Source organism: Anastrepha ludens, chromosome 5, assembly GCF_028408465.1.
Source record: "Anastrepha ludens isolate Willacy chromosome 5, idAnaLude1.1, whole genome shotgun sequence".
Lineage (NCBI taxonomy): Eukaryota > Metazoa > Arthropoda > Insecta > Diptera > Tephritidae > Anastrepha > Anastrepha ludens.
In genome coordinates this window covers 35,880,136-35,905,451 of record NC_071501.1, presented here as the reverse complement: position 1 = coordinate 35,905,451, position 25,316 = coordinate 35,880,136, and the positions used below count along the sequence as shown (strand labels likewise).

General features: G+C 39.1%; 2 protein-coding genes across 2 annotated transcripts in view; one reads left to right on the top strand and one right to left on the bottom strand.

Annotated features, from left to right (window-relative positions):
* Window positions 1–1,263: 1,263 nt before the first annotated feature.
* The window catches only part of LOC128864650 (sodium channel protein Nach), a 47,195-nt gene continuing 23,142 nt past the window's right edge, over window positions 1,264–25,316 (bottom strand). The window contains exons 3-8 of the mRNA XM_054104407.1: window positions 4,986–5,336; window positions 4,782–4,911; window positions 4,521–4,714; window positions 3,623–3,940; window positions 3,433–3,542; window positions 1,264–1,559 (exon numbers count right to left, since the gene is read on the bottom strand). Coding sequence (XP_053960382.1) covers window positions 1,264–1,559; window positions 3,433–3,542; window positions 3,623–3,940; window positions 4,521–4,714; window positions 4,782–4,911; window positions 4,986–5,336 — 1,399 coding nt within the window. The remainder of the gene's footprint in view (window positions 1,560–3,432; window positions 3,543–3,622; window positions 3,941–4,520; window positions 4,715–4,781; window positions 4,912–4,985; window positions 5,337–25,316) is intronic.
* LOC128864602 (zinc carboxypeptidase A 1-like) lies at window positions 12,081–13,774 on the top strand. The gene has a single exon (XM_054104355.1). The coding sequence runs from the start codon at window positions 12,081–12,083 to the stop codon at window positions 13,353–13,355; it is 1,275 nt and encodes a 424-aa protein (XP_053960330.1). The 3' UTR covers window positions 13,356–13,774.

Genomic DNA, 25,316 nt, shown 5'->3' with positions numbered 1-25,316 from the left:
GAGAGTGCGCGACGTCACATGGGATGAGTTGTGCGGTGTTAATAAATTTAGTGCTTTTTTTATATATCAAAGTGAAAATTTGTTGATTCTTATAAAATTTGTTATTTTGAAAGAGCAAATTTAATTGTTTGCTCCTTTTGGGGTTACGCAAAAATATTAGATCTTTTTTTTTCTCAACTATTCTCAACACTGAAAACCTTTTTACATAGTAAAAATAAGCAAACAAATAACAAATACTAGATAATACTGAAGAAACCATAACGACATTTTTACAAAAAGAGTACCTTATCTTGTTACATAACCTCAAATATAGAAAAAATGTCGTTCTCTTAACGAAGGAGTTTCTCTTAACAAAAACTCATAAATTTAATTGTACATAACCACACATTAATTAAAAAAAAAAACGTGCATGTTAAAGACATAGTACAAATTTGGTATTTTATTTTCTTGAAATGGGCATTTTAGTGCGTTTTTATATCCAAAGTCAGGCAACTCTGCAGTAGCGATAGAGAGATTTGACTGCTGAAAGCAGAAGAACACCAACAACAACTGCAATCGCGGGTGAATTATTGAACTAGTTTTTAAAAAATGCATATTTTACAAAATTATAAACATTACTTTTAATTAGAACAGGCTAGAAAAATGTCATGAAGAAAGAACTAAAACTCCGAGACTAAATAACAAAAAAAAATGCTAAATCAAGTTACGAAAATGGTAATATGGCCATACTGGTGTTAAAACGAGGTAACTCATTGTCAAATTCGCTGAGAGCAAAGTAACGGTACCACCCACGATAGGCGCCATCTCTTTATTCTTTCCATCATGGTTGATGAGCTGACATCTCTGAGATTGTGTTGGTGATATACGAAAAAAACCAACCAATGACACTTCGTTGCCGTCTGAGCAACGACTCAATTTTCAATTTTCGTCGCCAAGTGACGTGGTAGCCAAAGTTCTCCTCACAATTTGCTTTTTCACCGTAGCTAAACAGCAAACCTGGTATTGTTGTTATGATAGCGTAAGCATTCCCCATAATTGTTTAGAGAAAGCTGCCGGAGTGACATGTAAATCCGGAACGTTTCGATAACGTAGAAGCGAATGTCGACAATCGGTCTATGGATACAATTTAAAATATTTTTTTTCAAATATTTTTGGATAACTGTCTTCTGATAAAAAAGATTATAAAATTAAATTCCGAAAAGTAAATTAAATTTAATCCAAAAGGAAAACACCACAAAATAATGGCGAATAAATTCTTACATTTTAGTTTATTAATGACTGCCACTTTTTTTGTAATCTGCCGTGAGTTTGGTTGACCCATATTATATTCTTAGGATATTTTTTTAGCTTAACTGATGGCGGCTGCAATTCGTTCCAATATAGCGTATATACCGGTTTTTTCTCCGAACCTAGCGCACTTTGTTGTTGCTTCTGCATTTTCGCTAACTGCCATGCCTTATTTATGAGTACAAACCATTTTCCACTTATGAAGTATATAATTTCTATGAAACTTATTATGCTAAAGCCGTAAAAAAGCGATAAGATTCCGCCAAACCTACCTTTAGAAGATAAATAAAAAAACGTTTAGTTTTACTTTTACTTTTACTCAACTCAAATACTTATAAATATCGTTCGTTTGTGCGAAGAACGTCAAAACTCAAAAGAAAGTAAAATTTTTTTGGGTTATGACGTTCTTCTAGAAATTGAGCGATATATGTATGAGGGTAGCCTTTTATATTTGCGCCTTTGCAACACACGTGTTATGAGCTATAATGAGATATTTTTATGGAAAAGATTGACATTTTTTGGCACAAACTTACATATGACGTTTTCTTTTACGAGCTTTATTTGTTATTTTTTCAGTGAATTGAAAAATTCATCTCTCCCAAAAGATGGAATTAACTCGTGAAAATTTTCATGCTATTACTTACTTCGACTTTTAACGTTGAAGCACCACACTTCGCCAGTGTGAAAAGCTGGTTCCAATGTGGCCGTCGACCCTTGCAGGATGAATTTCGTGAACGGTTGTTGTGCCAGAATCAATCGATGCTGTGCGTCAATCAATTGATAACCTAAGCTTGTCATGTGACATATAGCGAGGTAGAGGCATCCTTGGGCACTTGTGAGACCAGCATACCTTTAATATTGAGTGCACATTCGGTTGTCAAGAAGATTTGTTCTCGTTCGAGACCGCATAATTTGACTATTGCTTAAAATTGACTCGAGTCTAGAGAGGGCCGTCCTCTTCATCTACTGCCACCAGCTGGTAATGCACTGTATACCACATTCAGAGCCGGAGCATTTGTATCCATTCGGACGACGTGACCCAGTCAACGTAGCCGTAAGCAATAGCCGTAACTGAAGCAATAGTCAAATTATGCGCTATGTCTATGGCGCCGTAAAGCTCACACAGCTTATCGCTCAATCGCTTGTGATAGTCGTCGTCGCCAACGTGCAAAGCTCCAAAAATCTTGCACAGAATCGTTCTCTCAAACACTCCAAGCATCGCTTCATCGGATGTTGTCATCGTATAAGCTTCTGCGTCATACGTTAGGACGGGCATGATGAGAGTCTTGTAGAGTGTTAGTTTTATTTTTCGAGAGAGGACTTTACTACTCATTTGCCTACTTAGTCCAAAGTAGCACTTGTGGGCAAGAGAGATTTTTCGCTGAATTTCAAGGCATACATCGGTGTTAATGCTGGTTCGTAGATAAACGAAGTCTGTTATAACCTCGAAATCATAACAGTGTCGTGGGTGTCGAAACGCGAGTGCGCCGTCTGTTTGTTTGATGATTCGTTTTGTCTTCGTTTACCACCAGACCCATTCGCTTTGCCGCTTTATCCAGTTTGGAAGAGGCTGTTAGTTCTGCGCGATTGTTAAGGCCGATGATGTCAATATCATCGACATACGCCAACAATTGTACGCTCTTATAAAATATTGTACCTAAACGATTCAGTTTTATGGCTCGCACGATTTTTTCCAACATCAACTGTACCACTAGAGAAATTCGAACCAGTTAATTCTGAGTGGTACGTAACCATTGGTTTGCCAGAAGTTTTCGGAGAATTAAGAAAAACCAACCACCGACAATGCGAATCATCGAGACGATACGAGCACTCACGTATCGGCTCAATCAAGCGAGTTTTTGAGCACTCAAAAGTCCTAATTTGGTACCTAACGATTTCTTTTTGTTCCCGAACATCAAAAATAAAATGCGATATCAATATTTGAGCAACGCCTGAAGAAGCTGTTGAAGCCTTCGTTCTCTTTGGTACATTCAAAATCGGTTCAAGCGAATCAGAAGTGTACTGACTTCCAAGGAAAATATTTTGAAAAAGAATACAGTAATTTTCATTAATGTCTTATTGGGTGCAAAATGTAAAAGGCAGCCCTCGTATATGTATATACGTGAAAAACGACTATGAACTCACTTAACAACATCACCCAATCGCCTATAACATCTCTCCTCGTCGATTCCGCATACTTTTGTTTGAAGTACAATTTAACCAAAGCCACTGTTTTAACGCTATTGAGGCCTTTTCTATAAACAAATTAATATGGCAAAAGAGAAAATAACTCGTAAATAAATCCGATAAATTCTCCATCAATTATGCCACTCACAACAAGCCATTAGTGTAGGGATCTGCGTCGGTTGCTTCGCGCAAAGGTAAGTGATTGTTGTAAAATTGGTAGTCTATGCCGTTACAAGTTGGCATACAAAGTTTACATTTATCAAATCCATGCGGCTGGTCGACATACTCGAAGTACGACCACTGATTGAACAAACGCATCCAGCGCGTAAGACAAGGCAATTGTGTCAAACTGCAGGCAGTTGCATTGATGAGCGGCGGTGCGAGCATTGGGTTTACGCACCCACAATATCGCTGCATACTTCGCATGCGGCAAATGAGTAGACATTCTTCAAGCGAGTAATAGGATCTGGAAAGGAAGGTGGGCAGTCATATGTGTGTATGTATGTATGCATATAACTTAATTTTTTTTAGCTTTGTTTTGAATAAATTTTTGTGCAGAGAGCGTAGTCCGTTCAATGCGGTAGAGTGTGAAGCTTAGAGGCACACTTAGGTTGAATGACAAATTGTGTTGCTAAAAAATTAAAATCACATTCTAAGAAATATGCTTTCCCTCGATCACAGACACAAATTGTTGCTGATTTCGCTAAAAATCATATGACTTCAACTATTTCAATGACCTCTAAATCAATTATTTTGGATGGGATACTTTCTGAGGCTTTCACTTCGATCTGATGGTCGTTTGTGCCCTCTACTCATCACAGTACCTCAAACAGACCAAGTTCCCTTATTAAACTCGGGATAGAGCTGGGTTGGATTGAGCGTATATGCCTTTCTTCTGGTTGCTGTTGGCCAAGATGTCTCAACTTGCTATAGCGCTGAATTCTAGTCGAAATGGCAATTTCGGCAACAGAAATTTCTGCCTAAGTTTATCTCTGCACTCAGACATACTATGTACAAAAAAACTGACATCATATTTTCCCACTTACCTATTTAACAACTGTTGTCCCTCATCTTTGAAATAACATTCCCTTACCGCCGGCGAAAAGCTGCTTATAGAACGTGGTGCCTCGTAAAAAGTTGGCTGTACTGGGATTTGCATTATGCTTCTAGGGTTTACCAAAATCTCACCCAATGTATTCATCATAGAGGTGGGATAATCTTGTTGTGGAAACAAATAAAGCTAACAGGCAACTGCGCAGGTTAGGAGGGTATTCACTCGCACGGTGCTTGCAAGCCCAAGTACTTACCTGAAATGCGTAACTAGCGAATTCGGAATGCGTATAATCAGTCGGATCGCTTTGCAAAACGAATTGTATCGAATTCAATATGCTATTGGATTCAAATGTGACATTATTCATTTCCAGAGTGGCTCTTGTGCTGTAAGACAGATTGAATTGTTTAAAAAATATATTAAATTTTGAAAACAAAAAACTCAATTCAAAATCTCTCACATATTGGTTACGTAACTCTCGCGTCGATAATTGAATAGGCAACAGGCACCCACTGATATTGAACGTTTCTGAAAATAACGCGTTGTATTTATTGGCTTGCCGAATACCATGCCACGTATGATGATGTCTTCACAGTCGGGCGCTAAATTATAGAGTATTTCTCGTGTTGAATATTCACTGCCATTGTACATGCTCGTGAGTATGTCGTGTAATTGACGAAGTCGTGGATCTGCGTCCGAGTATGTGTCGAAGGGGTAGAGGAAGAATCCAGTGAGCAGCATAAGTTGCTCAGCCATTTCATTGAAATTTTTTGCGAGTAGTCCTGAATGGAGTGCCTCCTGAGCCTCATAACTGAAAGTATAGTTTTTTTTTTTTTTTTTTTTTTTGGAAAGAAAAAATAATAACTAAGAGGAAAAGTATGCTTTATTTCTAAAGAAATTGCTCCTAATTTTGGAAACTTCTTATTTTAAAAATTGATGCAATTTTTCATGTCGTACAACATGCTCGTATAAGAAAATAGGAATCTTAGTGGCCTTTAGTTGTTATCTCTCTTTCTAATACAGTAGATTCTGTTTTTATGCGGGTTTTTTTATGCGGTTTTGAAATAGTGCGGTTTTTTTTTTAATTAAAAAATGCATGTCGACCTATCGGGAATTGTACATATAAACAAGATTCTAAACCAGCTAAGCAAAAACTCATCACAGATTACATCAAAAATGCTAACCCTACAAGTGTGGAACCGCCTGCACCACCATCCAGATCAGACGTGTACATTTCCTCAAGTGACGGAAGGGATTTTACAATTGTTTGCTTATGCGATTTTATTTAATTATTTCAGTTTCATGCGGTCTATGGAACATGTCTATAGTTATAATATGGGACTAGTACCCTTTTTTTATGCGATTTTATTACATTATTTCAGATTTATGCGGTTCTTAGCACTTTTGAAACGTATCTATAGTTTTATTATAGAACTGGTAGCTTTTTTTATGCTGTTTTTTTTAAATGCTGTTTCTTGCGGAACGTATGTACCGCATAAAAACAGAATCTACTGTAATCTTATTTTGATCTCGATAAAGTTTTGTGAACCAAATTCTTGAATAAGACACGGTGTAGCAAGAGGAGCGAAAACTGAAGGCCTATGCAATACTCTCTTTTCCTGTTTGTGACCCAGTAAGATTTAAAAACAAGTAAAAATCAGGCCGATTTGTTATGTTATATTAAAGAGAGGTTTAGTCTTTTAATAATATATGTTTATGCAATACATATATACATATATATAATGTAAAGGGTTTTTTTAATAAGAGATATTATTTTGATATTCAAAGAAAAATGCTATTTTTTAATATAAATCATCGGATGTTTATTTCATTATAAAGAGGGAGGTATGCCGTTAACAGTGGAAAATAACGTCAGGCAAATGACCACCATGACCACGCTTACAGGACAATATCCTTTTCATGAAATTTTTCATAGCCGAATTGCAAAGTTGCTGCCCCATGTCCTCGATAGACTCACAAATTCACAGAGAGAACATTGGTTCGAATCTCGGTGAAACACCAAAATTAAGAAAAACGTTTTTCTAATAGCGGTCGCCCCTCCGCAGGCAATGGCAAACCTCCGAGTGTATTTTTGCCATGAAAAAGCTTCTCATAAAAATATCTGTCGTTCGGAGTCGGCTTTAAACTGTAGGTCCCTCCATTTGTGAAACAACATCAAGACGCACACCACAAATAGGAGGAGGAGCTCGGCCAAACACCCAAAACGGGTGTACGCGCCAATTATATTGTATATATATATATATATGTATACTTGGTTTCTTCCGAAATCACAAGAGCATAATTGGACTTAACTGAGGGATTCTATGTTTCCTAGTGAAGAATATGAGTTGTACTTTGCCTGGGTTGACTCCTAGACCACACTTTTCTGTCCATCTAGAAAGTATTTTAGGGGGACAGATACCTGTAAACTGATTTTCATTAAAATTATTTAAAATGAAGAAGTCAGTATATTTTCTTCAAAATTTAGTTTGTTTATACATTAAAATAATTAAATTTTTTTTTTATTTTAAGCATTTAAATTGATTTAAAATGGCGGATATACACTCAATTCTTCCGGAAAGGTCGCAGCGGGGCTTCTCATCGGCGTCAGTGACTTGAATACAAAAAACCAATTTTTTTTTTTTTTTTTATAATATCATAATTTCTAAATGAATGGAAAAAAATCACGGAATAAAATACATTTTGGCGAATTTTCCTACTATTTTTGCTTAGAAAAAGATGTGCGCAAAATTTCAGGGAGATCGGTCAATAATTTTTCGAGTTGTCGTGTACGCCAATTCGAAAAATTTAGTTTTGAGAAAAGCGCGTCTAAAGTCGACAACGCAACTATACCTTTCTCAGCGCTCGAACGCAAGGAATAGAGTCGTCACGGTTGACGATCTAAATATAACATAAGAAATACTTAAATTTACGTTCTAAAATTTTTTTGACATATGCTTAAAGGATTATATTAACAATTTATGAAAAAAAAATATAATATGTAAGTACATAAGTTGATCTCTGAGGCACAACATGCCTACACTAAAGGGAAATCGACTGAAACGGCACTTCATTTACTGGTGCAAACAGTGGAAACTTCCCTTCACAATAAAGAGTACTCTCTTGTCGCATTTATGGACATAGAAGGTGCTTTTAATAATATTGAACCCAACGCTATTTTGTCTGAAATTGCCAAATTGGGTATCAATTACTCCATCCGAAAGATGATCGAACAAATGCTCCAAAATAGAATAATCACTTCAGAGCTTGGGTTAAGCCGCATGAGAATGTACGCCGTCAAAGGCACTCCTCAAGGCGGAGTACTTTCACCCCTTCTCTGGAATCTCGCTGTAAACAGTTTGCTTCGAAATCTCGAAAAAGCAGGCTGCAAGGTTGTAGCCTATGCAGATGATATTGCTCTCTGCGTGTCAGGCAAACACCTGAATACCCTCACTGAGCTCAAGCAACGCTCAATCAATATTCTGTCAAAATGGTGCACCGAATGCGGACTAAATGCGAATCCAGCAAAGACAGATCTTGTTCTCTTCAATAGGAAACAACAATCTCCTCCACTGCAAACAATAACTTTAAAAGGGGAATCATTACTCCTATCTGATTCAGCTAAATATCTAGGAGTTATTCTAGATAGGAAGTTGAGTTGGAAATTGAACATCGAAAACAGATGTAAAAAAGCTTTCATAGCTCTTTATACTTGTAAGAAAGCTATAGGCAAAACCTGGGGTTTTTCACCTCGGATCATTTATTGGATATATACCTCGATCATCAAACCGATACTCTTCTACGGTGTGGTTGTATGGTGGACAGCACTCGAAAAACGGTGTAGAGTAGCCACAATTGATCGAGTTCAAAGAACAGCCTGCCTCCTGATAACAGGATGCTTAAGTACAACACCTACTAAGGCTCTAAACACGTTGCTTCACTTATTCCCTATCGATCTGGCTGGCAAAGCGATTGCAGCGAAAGCAGCGACACGCATGAATGCTATATCGAAATGGATTAAGTATCTCGGCCATTCGGCCATACTGAACAGGAACACTGTTATCTCTTCCGACATAGACTATCATGTAAGTCTTCCATCACCACCTTTGCTATTCTCCTGTTCACTCCCAACTAGGGAAGAATGGAAGACAAATCTTACCGAAATCGATGGCCCTCTGATTATATATACAGATAGTTCAAAACAAGACGGCAAAGTGGGATTTGGAATCTTTTCCAATTCCCCTCACATCAATCTATCATTTAGATTACCCGACTAATGTAGCGTATTCCAAGCGGAAGTATGCGCTATCTGGTATGCTGCGAAAACTCTCTTAGAAAATAGAATATCACTAGAGGATATCCGCTTTTTTACCGACAGTCAAGCGGCCGTTCGAGCACTCAGCTCCTCTTATACCCACTCAGATGTGGTTCGATCCTGTCTCTTATCTCTTAACGAGATAAGTGTTCAGAATTCTGTCCAAATTATCTGGATACCGGGTCACAGTGGATTCGAAGGTAACTGCAAAGCTGATGAGCTCGCAAGAGCTGGAGCTGCGCAATCAAATGTTAGTAACTTACCCACAATCCACATTCCGCTCTCAACATGCAAATTGCTCATTGATCGAGAATTTCACAGCATTGCTGATCGGAGGTGGCGAGTGGAAACTACTTGCGTAACGACCAGACAAATCAGGCCATCCTACAATCTGAAACAGACAAGAACCCTTATAAGTCTTTCGAAACACGAACTAAGGCATATAATATCTCTCATCACCGGTCACTGCCTTTTGGGCACTCACGCACGTCGGCTCGGGGTTCCTCAAAACGACCTGTGCAGATACTGCGAGGATGAAGATGAGGAAGTATCGAGCAGACACTTGCTGTGCAGTTGTCCCGGTCTAGCCAGAAGTCGACTCGCTCTTCTTGGCTCTCCAACAATTGACAATCTTTCAGTACTCTCGAACCTGAAAATCGAATCTCTCATCAAATTCTCGAAACGAATTAATATCTTTGACCAAAATCTACAATAAAAATCTCGGTTAGGTGGGGAAATCATATAACATAATGAGCTCTAGGGCAACACAACGGACCCAACTTGCGGTCTATGTGGCACTCCGATGCGGGGTCACCCTTAAACCAACCAACCAACCAAGTACATAAGTATATTATTTATTCGTAGCATGAAACGAACGAACGGTTTCTTTTAACATATTCCTTAACTACCATGTGCAATTACGCTTACCAAAAGATAGCCGAGAAACTTTGTATTTCGGAGTTGTAGCAGCAGCGGAATAGTAAAGCAATAAATTTATCTCTGTTTATTCAAGTCTGTATATGTATGAGGAGTGTCCGTATTTGTATAGATTTTTTTTTTATATAAAACAAGCAAAGAAGTACCTGATCAGACGCTTTTTATGAATAGCTTTTTTTTTGACAGACACATCGAATAGTATTCATACCTACACCAACCGATTCGGCTAAGACGCACAGTGGGGATTTTTTGACAAATTTTGTTCAAAAATGGATTCAGGATTCGATTTTTGACCAATTTTAATAATTTTTATCTTAAAATGCTCGTAATTGATTTTGGAAGAGATTGTTTAGACTCGAATTTCATTTTTTTTTAATCTTTATAAAAATTCAGAAAAACTTGCAAAACAAAAAATTGTATGTATTCAAATCAGGTTTTGCATTGTAGCCAACGGTAACTCGTTCCGGCAAGTACTTAAAAATTTAAAAACTAATTTTTTTCAAGGACAAACCTAGAACATTCAACGGAAAATTATAAAAAAATTGATACTTAGAGTAGAATGGGGTAAGATAGGTCATTTTTTTTTGGAGAGCTCTTGCTACGGTGTTTTTGCATTGATTTTGAAAAATAAGCAGGATTTTGAAAGGTTATTTATCTGCTAACATTTTGGTTATACTGACTTATGTTTGGCTAAATATTTTGGAAGCTGCATTCAATAAGACAAAGGTACTTTTTTTCGATATTTTCAAAATCGGGGGGCACGATAGGTCACTATATGTGAGGGGAAAACAACGATGTACATGGCTTAGAAATTAACGTTTTAACTTTTATTTATAGAGTATGAACACTGCACATGTTATAAAAGTTAGGAATTTTTCTTTAATTCATCACGCGAGCACGAAATGTTTCGAACGGAATTTTAAATTGTTTAGAGGCTGATCGAACACTAGCGCCATCTCGGACTGCCGCGATTGCGTTTTTTACGTCCTCTTCACTTCGTTTCGGCGTTTTTCGCACATAATTACGCACCATTTTGCTGCAAAAACAATTAAAATTTATTTTATTCAATTAAAAGTAGTGACCTATAATGCCCACAGACGGCTGACCTATAGTGCCCCCAAGCACATGTTTTATGTTAGTGTCGATATTTTTTTTAAAAACAAAAATATCAAAAAACTAACACATTATTCGTGTTCAGCATTATTTTCTACGTAAAATAAAACCCACCTGACAAATATTTACACACATTAAATGCACTGCACCGTAGAATAAAAAAAATGCTATGTCGGAGAAAAGCTCACAAAAAACAAAACGACGCCAGAACTAGGATAACTAATCAATGGTGACGGCCGAAATGACAGTCGCGAACGTTGTTCCCCACCACGTATTCAATTCACATAAGACGAGTGACCTCTGCAAAAACAGTGCGACGAAACCCCCACCTACCTATTGTGCCCCCATACCTATCTTACCCCATTCTACTCTACATTTTTGGGGTTGCTGAGTCCGAATTCGTTGCCAGTTTGCCCTTGCGGGGTCAAATTGACTGAGTTAGGGTGAAATTTCTTTTAAACATGAAAGTCAGCTAAAGGTTTGAACAAAATTCACATTTTCTCTTAAAAATCGAATCGAATTTGAATACAAACATTTTTTTATTTTTAAAGTATTTCTGATTTTTTTTATAAAATTGATTTATTATATCAAGGGTTTGATTTGATATAATAAATCAAAAATTTGAAATTTGGGCTACACAAACTCATTTACGAACATTTTAAGAAAAATCATTTAGGGGCATTTTAAGAAAAACATTATTAAAATCGGTCAATAATTGCCTTCTCTAGGATTTATGAAGAAAATTTGTCGAAAAATTCGCACTGTGCGGCGGTCGCCAATTCAGCGTACTGAAAAAGAAGCTATAGCTACGTGACACACTTCATTAATTGCATTACGCTCTGCTTTGTAGTAAATCCGCTTTAATAAAACGTCAAGCCATCCACTTGAAATATTGAGCACAAAGGCATAAAGAGGAGATTATATTATTTTAGATTTTTAAACTCTAAATCAAAACATCCCTAATGTTCGACTGCACAGCTGCATATACATGAGTGAGCAAATCTAATCGCTATTGGCACCAAAGGTGTTTGCTCAAAATACAATTTTAACTCTCATTGCTTCGTGCAACCAGCAACTTTTTGGCTTCACGGTACTTATCACATCGCAAAGACACCCTGTGGCGTTTAGATACTCCTATAAAATAGCATTCGCTATAGGCTTCCATGTTCATTTACCTTCGGTACACGCAACATGTGGCAACAACTAGTACTGATAGTTCTAATCGGCTTGGCAACCACCATTCAACAAGGGACTGCAGAGCGCATACGGTACGACAACTATCAGGTCTATCAGCTGCAACCGCAGACGGCAGCTCAGTTAGAGACCATCAAGGAGCTTGATGGTTCTAGTGACTCGTTACTCTTTGTGGATCCAGTACATTATTTGGGTACTAAAATTAATGTCCTCGTTGCACCACAACGTGTCACCGATTTTTTAGCTACACTGCAGCAAAGCGATATTTCATATGAATTGGTGGACGAGAATGCACAGAAAAGTTTGGATTTGGAAGAGCTCGTAGCTGATCCCAATCGAAGACGCGGTGAATACACTTGGACGGAATATCATGAGCTGAACGATACATATGCTTGGTTGCGTTCACTACCTGAAAAATATCCTGAGCAAGTGAGTGTATTTGTTGCGGGTCGGTCGTATGAAGGACGTGAAATATTAGGCGTAAAGATCTCGTATGCCAGTAGTGTCGATGGTGCAACAAAACGTGGTATTTTCCTTGAAGGCGGCATGCATGCACGTGAGTGGATTAGTCCCGCTACCACAACTTACATCATTAATCAGTTGCTCACCAGCACTAATGCGGATGTGCGCAAGATGGCGGAGAGTTTTGATTGGTATGTGGTGCCCCATGCCAACCCTGATGGCTTTGTGTATACACATACCACAAATCGCATGTGGCGTAAAACGCGTACGCCATACAACGGCTGCTTTGGCGCAGATCCTAATCGAAATTGGGGTTTCCATTGGAATGAAGTCGGTGCAAGCAGTAATGCTTGCTCAGATACATATGCCGGACCAAGAGCATTCTCAGAGATTGAAACGCGCACGCTCTCTGACTACATTAGCACATTGAGGGGAAAATTAGTTTTGTATTTGTCATTCCATTCATATTCTCAACTGTTACTCTTCCCTTATGGGCATACCAGTGAGCTGCCGCCCAATTATAAGGACCTGAAGCGCGTATTTGATGTTGGAGTGACAGCTGTTTCGAAACGGTATGGCACAAGATATACTGGTGGTAACGTGTATGATGCCATATATCCCGCTGCGGGCGCCAGCCTTGATTGGGCTTATGGCAAGTTGGAGGTACCCTACTCATATTGCTTTGAATTGCGTCCTTCGGGTTCATACTTATGGAGTGGATTCCGCTTACCAGCCGAACAAATTATACCCACTGGTGAGGAGATAATAGATTCCATGTTGGCAATGATCAAGGGGATAGGTACCTTATAATAAAATATTTAAAAATATTCGAATATTTAATTCATTTATGGTTGTTCTAAGTAAGACAAAACAAAAATTGTATTTTAAAAGTCCAATCATTATTTTTGCGGCCTAAAGCCCAATCATACGTAAAAATTATTTGTAATAATCAAATCGCTATATTTCAATATTTTAATTCGGATACATTCTAGTTTTTGAATTATTTATTTAAATATACTGCTGAGTTGGTTCGGGAAGTCGCACTGATCCCACTGACATGCGAAAACCTGTTTTCTTTAGATTATGCTTTCTTTGGAGGATATGGAAGTTGAAAAATTTCTGTAATTCATAATTTTTTCGAGTTTCTTATAATAAAAAGTACTTTTAATCTACATACCAAAATAAATGTACTTCAAAGTGTTAACTATTTTATACAAAATAAAATTTAAATATGCAAAAAATTTTACATTAAGATGTCTGAATTCTTTAAGTACTTTAGGCTGAACTCTTCCAATTTTAGATATGTTTTTTATTATGGAGAGTTAGGGTTCCCCACGCGGCATCACAATGGGATATGGGTCTGAGTATGTCCCACAGGACAACCACTTCGATCTAACCTTTGTTATGAAAAGCTTTTCAAGGCAGAATCAAATTCAGAGGCCTACCATTACTGCCAAGAATCGACCGCTACTCAAATCGATCTCCATTACCTTGGGCTTATGTTCGCGCTGATTTTCAAACTGCATATCTCTTCACGATAGCTGGTTCTTAAACATTGAAACGACCTGAATGTATTTTCCCCTATAGTGAATGTTTTATGGTGTTACAACAATAGAATAATTTGTATGACAGCTAGTCCAGCTAGACCAGTCTGATATCTTTCGACTATTTTATTTGAAAATCTTAGCTTTGAGCAGTAGTTATTGTTGTTGTTATAGCAGCTTACTAGACCCTGCTAGTGCAGTGTACTCACCGAGCGTCATCGTCTACCACATCTAACGGTAGTCCCAGAAAACATGCTGTGTCAACAGGTTGGGTCCAGAGGAAGAGATGTGTTATGCGAGTGGGTTTGTGGGGAAAGGTGAATAGGTGGTTAGTATCGTGCAGGGTACATTCCCATGCCAGACATACATTGAGAAAATCGGGGTCGATTCTAGATGAGTAGGAGATTAACCTGCTACAATATTCAGACCGTAATTGAGCCGTTTGTGGAACAACATCAAGGCGTACGCCATAAATCAGGGAAGCAGCTCGGCCAAACACCTAAAAGAAGTGTATGCGCCAATTATTTATTTATTTATTTAATTGAGCCAAAGTTACCCGATGCTCAGGAAGCCGCTGACTTTGTCTGCAATGGATTTCGATAAAGGCATTCGGAGCAGTCTACACCTTCGCTTCTTCTCCTTCTTAATTAGTGAGTTAGAGCAGACTGTTCACTGCCTGTGCCATCATCCACTGGTACAACATCGAACCCTCCTATAACTGGTTAATTTAGATAGATTCTTACTGTATGGCCTAGTAAGTGAAGTCACCGTAAATTTATTCACTACACTAACGTCTCAGTATCGTGCATATCATCTTTCCTTGTATGCGATTATTGAGTTCATTAAACTTTTGCAGAACTCGCGAAAAGGTCGCCTCATCGAATTTTGACATCTACGAAGCTTCCGTGCCATACAATAAGCCATGTGCAATAAGAGGATTTTTTGCGCCTACTCAGTCAAAAGCAGGACTGCTTGGCAAACGAGAATCTTGGCCTCTTCTTTTCGCCAAGTGTTGGCAAGCTGATTTACCGATACCACCTTTAATAGATTGGCCTTGGCAAGTGGCGAATAGATGAAGCAACTGGTATAAGCGGACATAACTTGGTAACGCGGGAATAGAGTTCTCTTAAATTCCATGTATGTGTAAGATAGTGAGTTATACAAGTTTAATGGGGTATAACCATACTCGCGGCCGCCGTAGCCGAATGGGTTGGTCCGTGACCACCATTCGGAATTCACAGAGAGAACGTTGGTTCGAATCTCGGTGAAGCACCAAAATTAAGAAAAATATTTTTCTAATAGCGGTCGCTCCTCGGCAGGCAATAGCAAACCTCCGAGTGTACTTCTGCCATGAAAAAGCTCCTCATAAAAATATCTGCCGTCCGGAGTCGGCTTAAAACTGTAGGTCTCTCAATTTGTGGAACAACATCAACAAGCACACCACAAATAGGAGGAGAAGCTCGGCCAAACACCCAAAAAGGGTGTACGCGCCAATTATATATATATATATATAACCATACTCGCTAGTGGCGAGACTTGCTCGATTATTTCGTTGTTGCTGTTGCATGAAAATTCTTAGAATTTGATAACGCTCTGACGCAAATTCACAAAAGGTACAAGTACGCAAAAATTGTTGGTGGAGAGAACACAGTAGTGGCGATATCTGCGTACCGCTAATCCATTTTCAGTGTACATATATGATATTATACTTTTGGAATCTGCTTATTTGCTGTCTTAATAATTGAATTTTTGTATTCATTTTATTGTTGTATTGTTTTTCAATTTTGTTGGTATTCACGAGCAAATTTCTCCTACAACGTCGCACGCTTTTTCAATTGTTATGTCAAAACCAGAAATACTCTCACGGATGTTGCAATCATGTAATCTGTCATTCTTAGCAAAGCTTGTAATAACTAGCAATTTCTTATAGCGCGCAATTCAAAAAGAGTAAAAAATGGAAAACTGGATCTAAATGTAGCTGCTTACTTTTCGCATGTTCGCATGCTGTTTCTAGTTGAACTCTTTTCCGTCAGATTTTTCAAAATTCCGCTTTTTAATTCTTTGTTATATGAACAAATGCTGGTGAACAGCTATTTTCCTTACTGGCAAGTGAAAAGGCGTTCTCAATCCCCCTACTCGCAAGATTTTGGGTACAAGAATACCAGGCAGTAACGATTGGTAAGCAATCGCGTATGAGAATATTATTATTACCGGAGCTTATGCTGGCGATTGGAGATGAAGAGTGCCAACGCTTTTCAAATACCAACAAATAATGCGAAAATGGTCAGAAATTCAATTAAATTAAAGTAGCCAGAAATGATCAACCGAAAGGATCGCGTATTCTAGCATGACATCGCCCGACTACATACAGTTTGTCAAAAAAAGTTTTGAGACACTAAAATTTAAGTTATTCGTACCTACTTATTTAACTGAAACCATTACTTCTTTCATTATTTCATAGATTAACGTAGTTACCACTGCTTCGTAACGGTAAACTTTTTTTTTATAACAGGTGGCGCTTAAGTAATCCTCTTATCAGAAAATGCTATAAATTTTGCGATTGGCCCCTAATCTCAGTTCTGTTTTGACATTTGTGTAGTAAACACATGCGAAATACATGTTAATACACAATGTTACGCTACACTGCTCCAGAACGCGGAATATTGCTGACTATTTATTTGACCAATAAGCGGTCGGTGACTTTGGCACAACGTGAATTTCGTCGCAGATTTCCTCGCCGTCCAACACCTACTGGTGAAACACTGCGACGTTTAGCCGCTCGCCTCGAAGAGACTGGCACAACACGATATGCTGCCAGGCGTGGCAGACCCCGGAATAGCCGTTCTGCAGAGAATATTGCTGCTGTAGCCGAGGATGTCATGGAAGCGCCGTCGACATCGACCAGACGACGTGCCATGCAAATGGGTATCAGTCGACGGTCTTTACAGCGAATTTTGGTACAAGATTTGAAGATGTTTTCGCACAAAATCCAGACGGTGCATCAGCTGTTAGCTGCTGACCGCCAATCGCGTCTAACATACGCTCAAGCCATCCTTAATCACCACCAAGAGGAAGATGATTTTTCATCAAAAATAATCATGAGTGATGAGGCCCATTTCCATCTTGGCGGGTACGTGAATAAGCAAAATTTACGCTTCTGGAGCACTGAAAATCCGCGTGTAATCCACGAAGAGCCATTACACCCGCTCAAAGTCACTGTATGGTGTGCTGTTTTCGCTGGAGGAGTCATCGGACCTTTTTTCTTCGAAGACGTCGCGGGCCAAACGGTTACTGTGAATGGTGAGCGCTACAGAGCAATGATCAACGAGTTCTTTTTGCCACAACTTGATGAATTGGGATTGGAAAACATGTGGTTCCAACAGGACGGTGCAACGGCACACACTGTACGTGCCACAACCGATATGCTGAAGGATACATTTCCCGGGCGCCTAAGCTCCCGTTTTGGCGATTTGCACTGGCCAGCAAGATCGCCTGATTTGACCGCTCCAGACTTCTTTTTGTGGGGCTTTTTGAAATCGCGGGCTTATGTCAATAAGCCTAAGACTCTTGCAGCTCTTAAAGACAATATGCGTCAAGAATGTGAGGACCTATCGCCGGAAGTTTTGGCCAAAGTGATGGAAAATGCCATAAAAAGGGCCCAAATGGCAATCAACTGTGGCGGCGGCCATTTACATGACATCATATTCTCGACTTGATGTAAAAAAAATTAAAAGACCAAATAAAAATAATCCACAAGAAGAATCAAAGTTTTTGATTTTTTTTAAATTACAGCCAAAAAACATCGCAAGGTTACTTTTGCGCCAACTTGTATAAATAAAACTTTGATTGTCGCGCACATTCGTATTGCCATCTATAGAACTCATTGCCTGTTGTAGAATAATACTCACACAAAATATTGTACATAAGATACGTAATGTATTTCACGTAATATATGTACATATGTTTATATGCCCATCCGTACATAAATAAATAGCCATTCTTCACTATTGAATTTTCTGGTAGTCGAAGAATTTCTAAATAATATACCTATTTTTTAACAAGAGTAATTCCCATTTAACTGATGCAACTCTTTTGACATCCCTTTGTCCTGTGCTTGGTGGGGAATTACATAATAGTATACCTAATGAAAAACAAAAAATAAGGATACACAAATTGCCATCGTTAGTGCCTAAAGAAACTTAAATTTTGGTTCGGCTTAATAAGGTATGGTGAGCATTAGCTGCCTCTACTTTTCGAAAGCTATTATGCTATTTTTTTATTTTCGTACTTTCTGAATAATCAGCATTTACTTTATACCGAAAGCAGATTTCAGCATATTTATGTTGTTTTCTAAACCGCTTAACGCCAAAAAGTTTCAGAAGCAATTAATATTGACGGGTGTATCAGTAAAAAAGGAGAATATCCAAAACGTGTTGTGACATAAAGTAATAGGATTAATCGGGGACAACAGAGCGTTTATGGAGAGCATGCACAAAAGCTTATTTAAAATGTTTGGGAGACATGCAAGTACGTGCATATATATAAGTATATACAAATATGCCCGTATTGAAGTTCAAAAAGGCTATACAGTTGGATTTGTTTGTATATGTATGCATGTATGTATACAGAAATTTATTGAGAGTATCAATTGTAAAAAAAAATGTTGTCATTAACAATTTTTGCCACTATTGATTTTTTTATAAAATTTATGCACTTACACGTGACAGATTTTTTGTAGTTAATTTGTGTACCTTTACCCCTCGGTAGACACATTGGGGCTTGAGTCTACCACAAAATGTTTGATGGGACGTGGTTTGTTTATTTCTAATATCTGGAAATATACCGTTAGATGCATTTTAGCAACGCCTCTTTTATTTGGTTTTTAAATTTTATTAATTTTATATACCCGTGTTTAGCCAAGCTCTGCCTCTTTTCTGTGATGTGCGTCTTGATATTTTCCATAAATGTAGGGATCTACAGTTTTATGCCGAGTCCGAACCTATTCGGCTATAGCAGTCGCTATATATGGCGCGTTAAATGCTTCACATCACTACTCGCGGTGTAGAGAATATATCTTTTATTATTTATTCGCAGCACTGACGTCATGGCATATTGTATCACTGCCGACTAAAGACGAATTCATAAGCCTAGGCAAGTTTTGCTATTGGTTCGTAGGCATCTGTGCTGCGGATTGTAGAGCGTGTTAAAAAAAACGAAATATCCCTGCTTCTCTGCATTGTGGTTGGATATACAGTCACTCACACTTTATTTGATACAGATACGATTTTTTTGTAAAGTAGATATTCTATACATAAAAATATTTTGCGAAAATGGAAAACAGAGTATGTAGACAGACATCTTATTTATTTTGCTTTATTTCATTTTTCAACATAAAATACCAGAAAATGTCCACTAATTTCATTGTAATGCAAAAAAAAGGGAGTTCGCGGTAATTCTATCGAGCGTGCGAAAGAGATAGCGTGTTTTCGTTCGAAGAATACGTCAAAACGAGGTAGATTGGGTGTTAGGGTTAAGAAGTGGCGCATATTCTTACTGGGTATTCCGTTCAAGACGATGACTATTTATAACGCGATGCTGAAAATTTACGCATATACCAGTGCGAGTACTTTGTTGGTCATTAAAATTCTGAATACAACAACCACAAACGCATAAGGACTGAGTGTGAATAGTAATTACAATTCAGCAAAAAGACAAATATGAGAATCCCGTAATTACTACAGGATTGCCTATGAAAATCCTGCTATTAAGCATTGACTGTGCGTATACTCAAACCCTCGGTTGCATAAATTTAATTTTTAAATAATAACAAATTGAGATTTCACTTATTTAAGATAAAGTCATATGCATGTGCAACAAATTTCAAGTGCACAGAGATCAGTACACAACTATACTGATTTTTGGTTATTCATACGGTTCTACATAGTTATACTATTCCTTAGCTAGTAGTTTAAAAAATCTCAATCTTAAACAAAAATATATATTATTATATATAATATGTACTAGGCCGGGTCGATTTGTGGGGAGGCAAAAAAATCGCCCATTGCTCTGAAAATCATATTCTAGGGATCAAAATAAGAAACTTTGGAACCATACCTCTAAAACGAATTCTGATGTCCCCCAATTTGGGTCGAACTTTTTAGTTTCTTTTCTCATGTAAAGGCCAATAATGGTGATATTTTGAAATGATTGTATGGGGAACCCCCCAGGGGAGTTCCAGGGGGTGTGCCACTGGCATGGGTGGATCGGCCGTCCAAAGTTAGTGGGGGTCGGACATACATTTGGACTCGATTGGAGCACTCTAAATGGGTCAAAGTGGGATTTTTCGTTCGACCCAAATTGGGGGATATCAGAATTCGTTTTAGAGGTATGGTTCCTTCGGCAAAGTTTCTTATTTTGATCCCTAGAATACGATTTTCACAGAGCAATGAGCGTTTTTAAATCGACCCGCCCTAATATGTACGGATAGGTGCAAAATTAAATTTCAGTGCCCTAAACGGAAAGATGACCAATTTTTTGGCGGTAGTAAACGAGAAATGCTTACAACCGGGGTGCTTACAGGGTCCGGCACTCGAAGTGTAAACAAATCCAAATTCCGTAAATTTACTTTGGAAAATTACTTTATTCAATTCAAAGTAAAAATAATTCAATTCAATGTGAAAATAATACAAAATTAAAAATCAGTTTACTTTTACTCGATATGACCACCTTTTGCCTTGAATGTGACTTGCGGGTATTTTGGCACACTCGCGGACAATGGCTTTTGCAGCGCCTCGAGACTGGTGAATTTTATAGTTCGGACCTTGCTCTCAAAAATGGCCCAAAGAAGCCACCCACGTCTTCAAAACAACCTTCCGAATACTTTCCCGATAATATTTCGCATTTACCTTGACGCCAGGCGCGTTGAAAACGATTGGAGAGCGCCTATCTGTAGTTACAGCGGCCCAAACCATTACCCGTGGCGGGTGCTGCCTTCTGGTGGTCAATCAATGACTCAAATTCTCGTCTGAACGGTCGATCAAAAAATACCATATCGTTTTGAAAGTTTAACCCTTTGCACTCGGAGACCATTTTCACATATCCTTCCAACAACTCGATAATGATATATATATTTTATCATCAAAAATGTTGTTGTTGTTATCATCAAATGCGTTTTTAGTTAAAAAAATAAAACATTAAAATATATAATTTTTACATGAATTTATTGAGAAAATTTATAAAATTTCACATCTTATAGTGATGGAAAATGCCATAAAAAGGGCTCAAATGGCAATCAACTGTGGCGGCGGCCATTTACATGACATCATTACTTGATGTAAAAAAAACTAAAAGACCAAATAAAAATAATCCACAAGAAGAATCAAAGTTTTTCATTTTTTTTTAAATTACAGCCAAAAAACATCGGAAGGTTACTTTTACGCCACCTTGTACCAAAGAAAAAAAAAACAACGATACAAAAAAAACAAATGCTACGCTCAGCTCTCAAGAAATGTTTTTGCATATCTATTTTCGGCATCGTTTGCAAAGATAGTTTGATATACCGTTATCTCACTGAGTTGTTACACATACATTGGTCATTAATCCGTCATAAAGTAATCGTAAGAGATAATTGTTGATCAAAATATTGTATCAAACCCACGTAAATCATAAAGAACGTTAAAATGCTTGGAAAAAGGACATGGTTTGAGATGACACATTTGGTCTGCTATAATTACACAATAGAAAAACGTGTCCAACAGTTATCAGTTATTTAACGCGACAAAATATTTATAACACAATAAATCGTGCAAAAAATAAAGAGCTAAAATCTGCAAGTAGAAGGCTAAGCGCCGAACGAATTTTATTCACTAAAGTAGCCGCAAACTCGCAAATTTCGACTAGAAATCTTGCTAATGAGTTAAAAGATGAGTGTGGTATTGAAATTTCCTATGAAGCAGTACGCCAAGTTTTTCAAAAGCACAATTATACTTCTCGAGTTGCTCGAAAGAAGCCTTTGCTCTCTGCACAGCGATTATATTGGGTTGGCAACTAAGTAATTGCGGATTTCTTTTTTAGAAAATCAAAGACAATTTTTTTATGGAGCTAAATAACCTTATTCTGTAATGTATTGCTCATTTTGATCAATGACCTTTTGCCATTTTTCAGGCAGAACCAAAGTCCCATGTTCATAAAACTTCTGGATTTTATTAGCAAAACACTGAAACAGCTACGATTTGACATCATCATCATTATTGAAATTTTTACCATTCAAGGAGTTTTGCAAAGATCGAAACAAAATGTAATCACATGCTGCAAGGTCAGGCCTATATGGCGGAAGTGGCAAAACATCCCAACCAAGCTCCAATAATTTTTGCGGAGTGGCCAAAGATGAGTGTGGCCTTGCATTGCCATGCTGGAATACAATACCTTTTCGATTTGTCATTCCGGGCCGTTTTTCTTCAACTTCTTCTTCTTCTTCTTAATTGGCGCTATAACCGCTTACGCGATTTTGGCCGAGTTTAGCAAAGCGCGCCAGTCGTTTCTTTCTCGTGCTAACCGGCGCCAGTTGGACACACCAAGTGAAGCCAAGTCCTTCTCCACCTGATCTTTCCAACGCAGAGGAGGCCGCCCTCTTCCTCTGCTACCACCAGCTGGTACCGCATCGAATACTTTCAAAGCCGGAGCGTTTGTATCCATTCGGACGACATGACCCAGCCAACGTAGCCGCTGGATCTTTATTCGCTGCGCTATGTCTATGTCGTCGTAAAGCTCATACAGCTCATCGTTCCATCGTCTGCGATATTCGCCATTGCCAACGTGCAAAGGTCCAAAAATCTTAGGCAGAATCTTTCTCTCGAACACTCCAAGCGTCGCTTCATCGGATGTTGTCATCGTCCAAGCTTCTGCGCCATACGTTAGGACGGGCATGATGAGAGTCTTGTAGAGTGTTAGTTTTGTTCGTCGAGAGAGGATTTTACGGCTCAGTTGCCTACTTAGTCCAAAGTAGCACTTGTTGGCAAGAGAAATTCTACGTTGGGCTTCAAGGCTGACATTGTTATCGGTGTTAATGCTGGTTCCTAAATAGACGAAGTCTTTTACAACCTCGAAATTATAACTGTCAACAGTGTCGTGGGTGCCGATACGCGAGTGCGCCGACTGTTTGTTTGAAGACAGGAGGTACTTCGTTTTGTCCTCGTTCACCACCAGACCCATTCGCTTTGCCTCTTTGTCCAGTTTGGAGAAGGCAGAACTAACAGCGCGGTTGTTAAGGCCGATGATGTCAATATCATCGGCATACGCCAGCAATTGTACGCTCTTATAAAAAATTGTGCCTGAGCGATTAAGTTCTGCGGCTCGTACGATGCTCTCCAACATCAGGTTAAAGAAGTCACACGACAGCGAGTCACCCTGTCTGAAACCTCGTTTGGTATCAAACGGCTCGGAGAGGTCCTTCCCAATTCTGACGGCGCTGCTGGTGTTGAGCAACGTCATCTTACATAGCCGTATTAGTTTTGCGGAGATACCAAATTCAGACATCGCGGCATACAGGTAACTCCTTTCCGTACTGTCGAATGCAGCTTTGAAGTCGACGAAAAGATGGTGTGTGTCGATTCTCCTTTCATGGGTCTTTTCCAAGATTTGGCGTATTGAGAATATTTGGTCGATGGTAGACTTTCCAGGTCTGAAGCCACACTGATAAGGTCCAATCAGTTGGTTGACGGTGGGCTTCAGCCTTTCACACAATACGCTCGCTAGAACCTTATAGGCGATATTTAGAAGACTAATCCCGCGGTAATTGGCACAAATTTCAGGATCGCCCTTCTTATAGATTGGGCAGAGCACACTTAAATTCCAATCGGCAGGCATGCTTTCATCCGACCATATTTTGCATAGGAGCTGATGCATGCACCTTATCAGCTCCTCGCCGCCATGTTTGAATAGCTCAGCCGGCAGTCCGTCGGCGCCCGCGGCTTTGTTGTTCTTTAGCCGTGATATTGCTATTCTCACCTCGTCATGGTCGGGTAACGGAACGACAATTCCGTCGTCAACGATTGGGGTATCGGGATCTTCACTTTCTCGGTGACATGCGCAGCTGTCACTGTTTAGTAAGTTCGAGAAGTGTTCCCTCCATAATTTAAGATTGCTCTGTACGTCAGTCACCAGTTCGCCGTCTTTGTTCTTACAGGAAAACGCCCCGGTCTTAAAACCTTCTGTAAGCCGCCGAACTTTCTGGTAGAATTTTCGGGCGTTGTTCCTATTGGCCAGCATCTCAAGCTCCTCGCACTCACGTATTTCGGCCTCTCGTTTCTTCTTTCGGATAATACGTCTCTCTTCCTTTTTCAGCTCTCTGTAGCGATCCCACATGGCTCGCGTTGCGCCCGATTGCAGCGTGGCTATATAGGCGGCATCCTTTCTTTCTGCGGCAGCATGACATTCCTCGTCGTACCAATTGTTTTTTCGGGCTCGCCGGAATCCGATTTCTTCTTCGGCGGCGGTACGTAGAGAACGAGAAATGTTGCTCCATTGTTCGTGGATGCCGGTTTGTTGGGCAGTACTCTCTGAGAGCAGGAGTGAGAGTCGAGTGGCGAATCTTCTGGCTGTCTGTTGTGATTGCAGCTTTTCGATGTCGAACATTCTTTGCGTAGGTAGATGCACGTTTTTTGCTGCACAGAGGCGTGTGCGCAGTTTGGCTGCAACAAGGTAGTGATTAAAGTCGATGTTGGGTCCTCGGATCGTACGTACATCTAATACACTAGAAACGTGTCTTCCATCTATCACAACATGATCGATCTGGTTTCGTGTTTTTCGATCAGGAGACAGCCAGGTGGCTTGGTGAATCTTCTTATGCTTGAATCTGGTGCTGCAGACTACCATGTTTCGGGCCCCGGCGAAGTCGATCAGCCTCTGTCCGTTACCGGATGTTTCGTTGTGCAGGCTGAATTTTCCGACTGTGGGACCAAAATTCCCTCCTTGCCCACCCTGGCGTTGAAGTCGCCAAGCACGATTTTTGTGTCGTGGCGGGGGCAGCGCTCATAGGAGCGTTCCAGGCGCTCATAGAAAGAATTTTTGGTCGTATCGTCCTTCTCTTCCGTCGGGGCGTGGCGGCTTTCTTCAACTGCAGTGTTTAATTTCGTTAGTTGTTCAATGTACACATCAGAATTGATCGTTCGGTTGAGTGGTAAGAGTTCAAGGTACACAATTCCTTTGTAATCCCACCAAACTGATAACA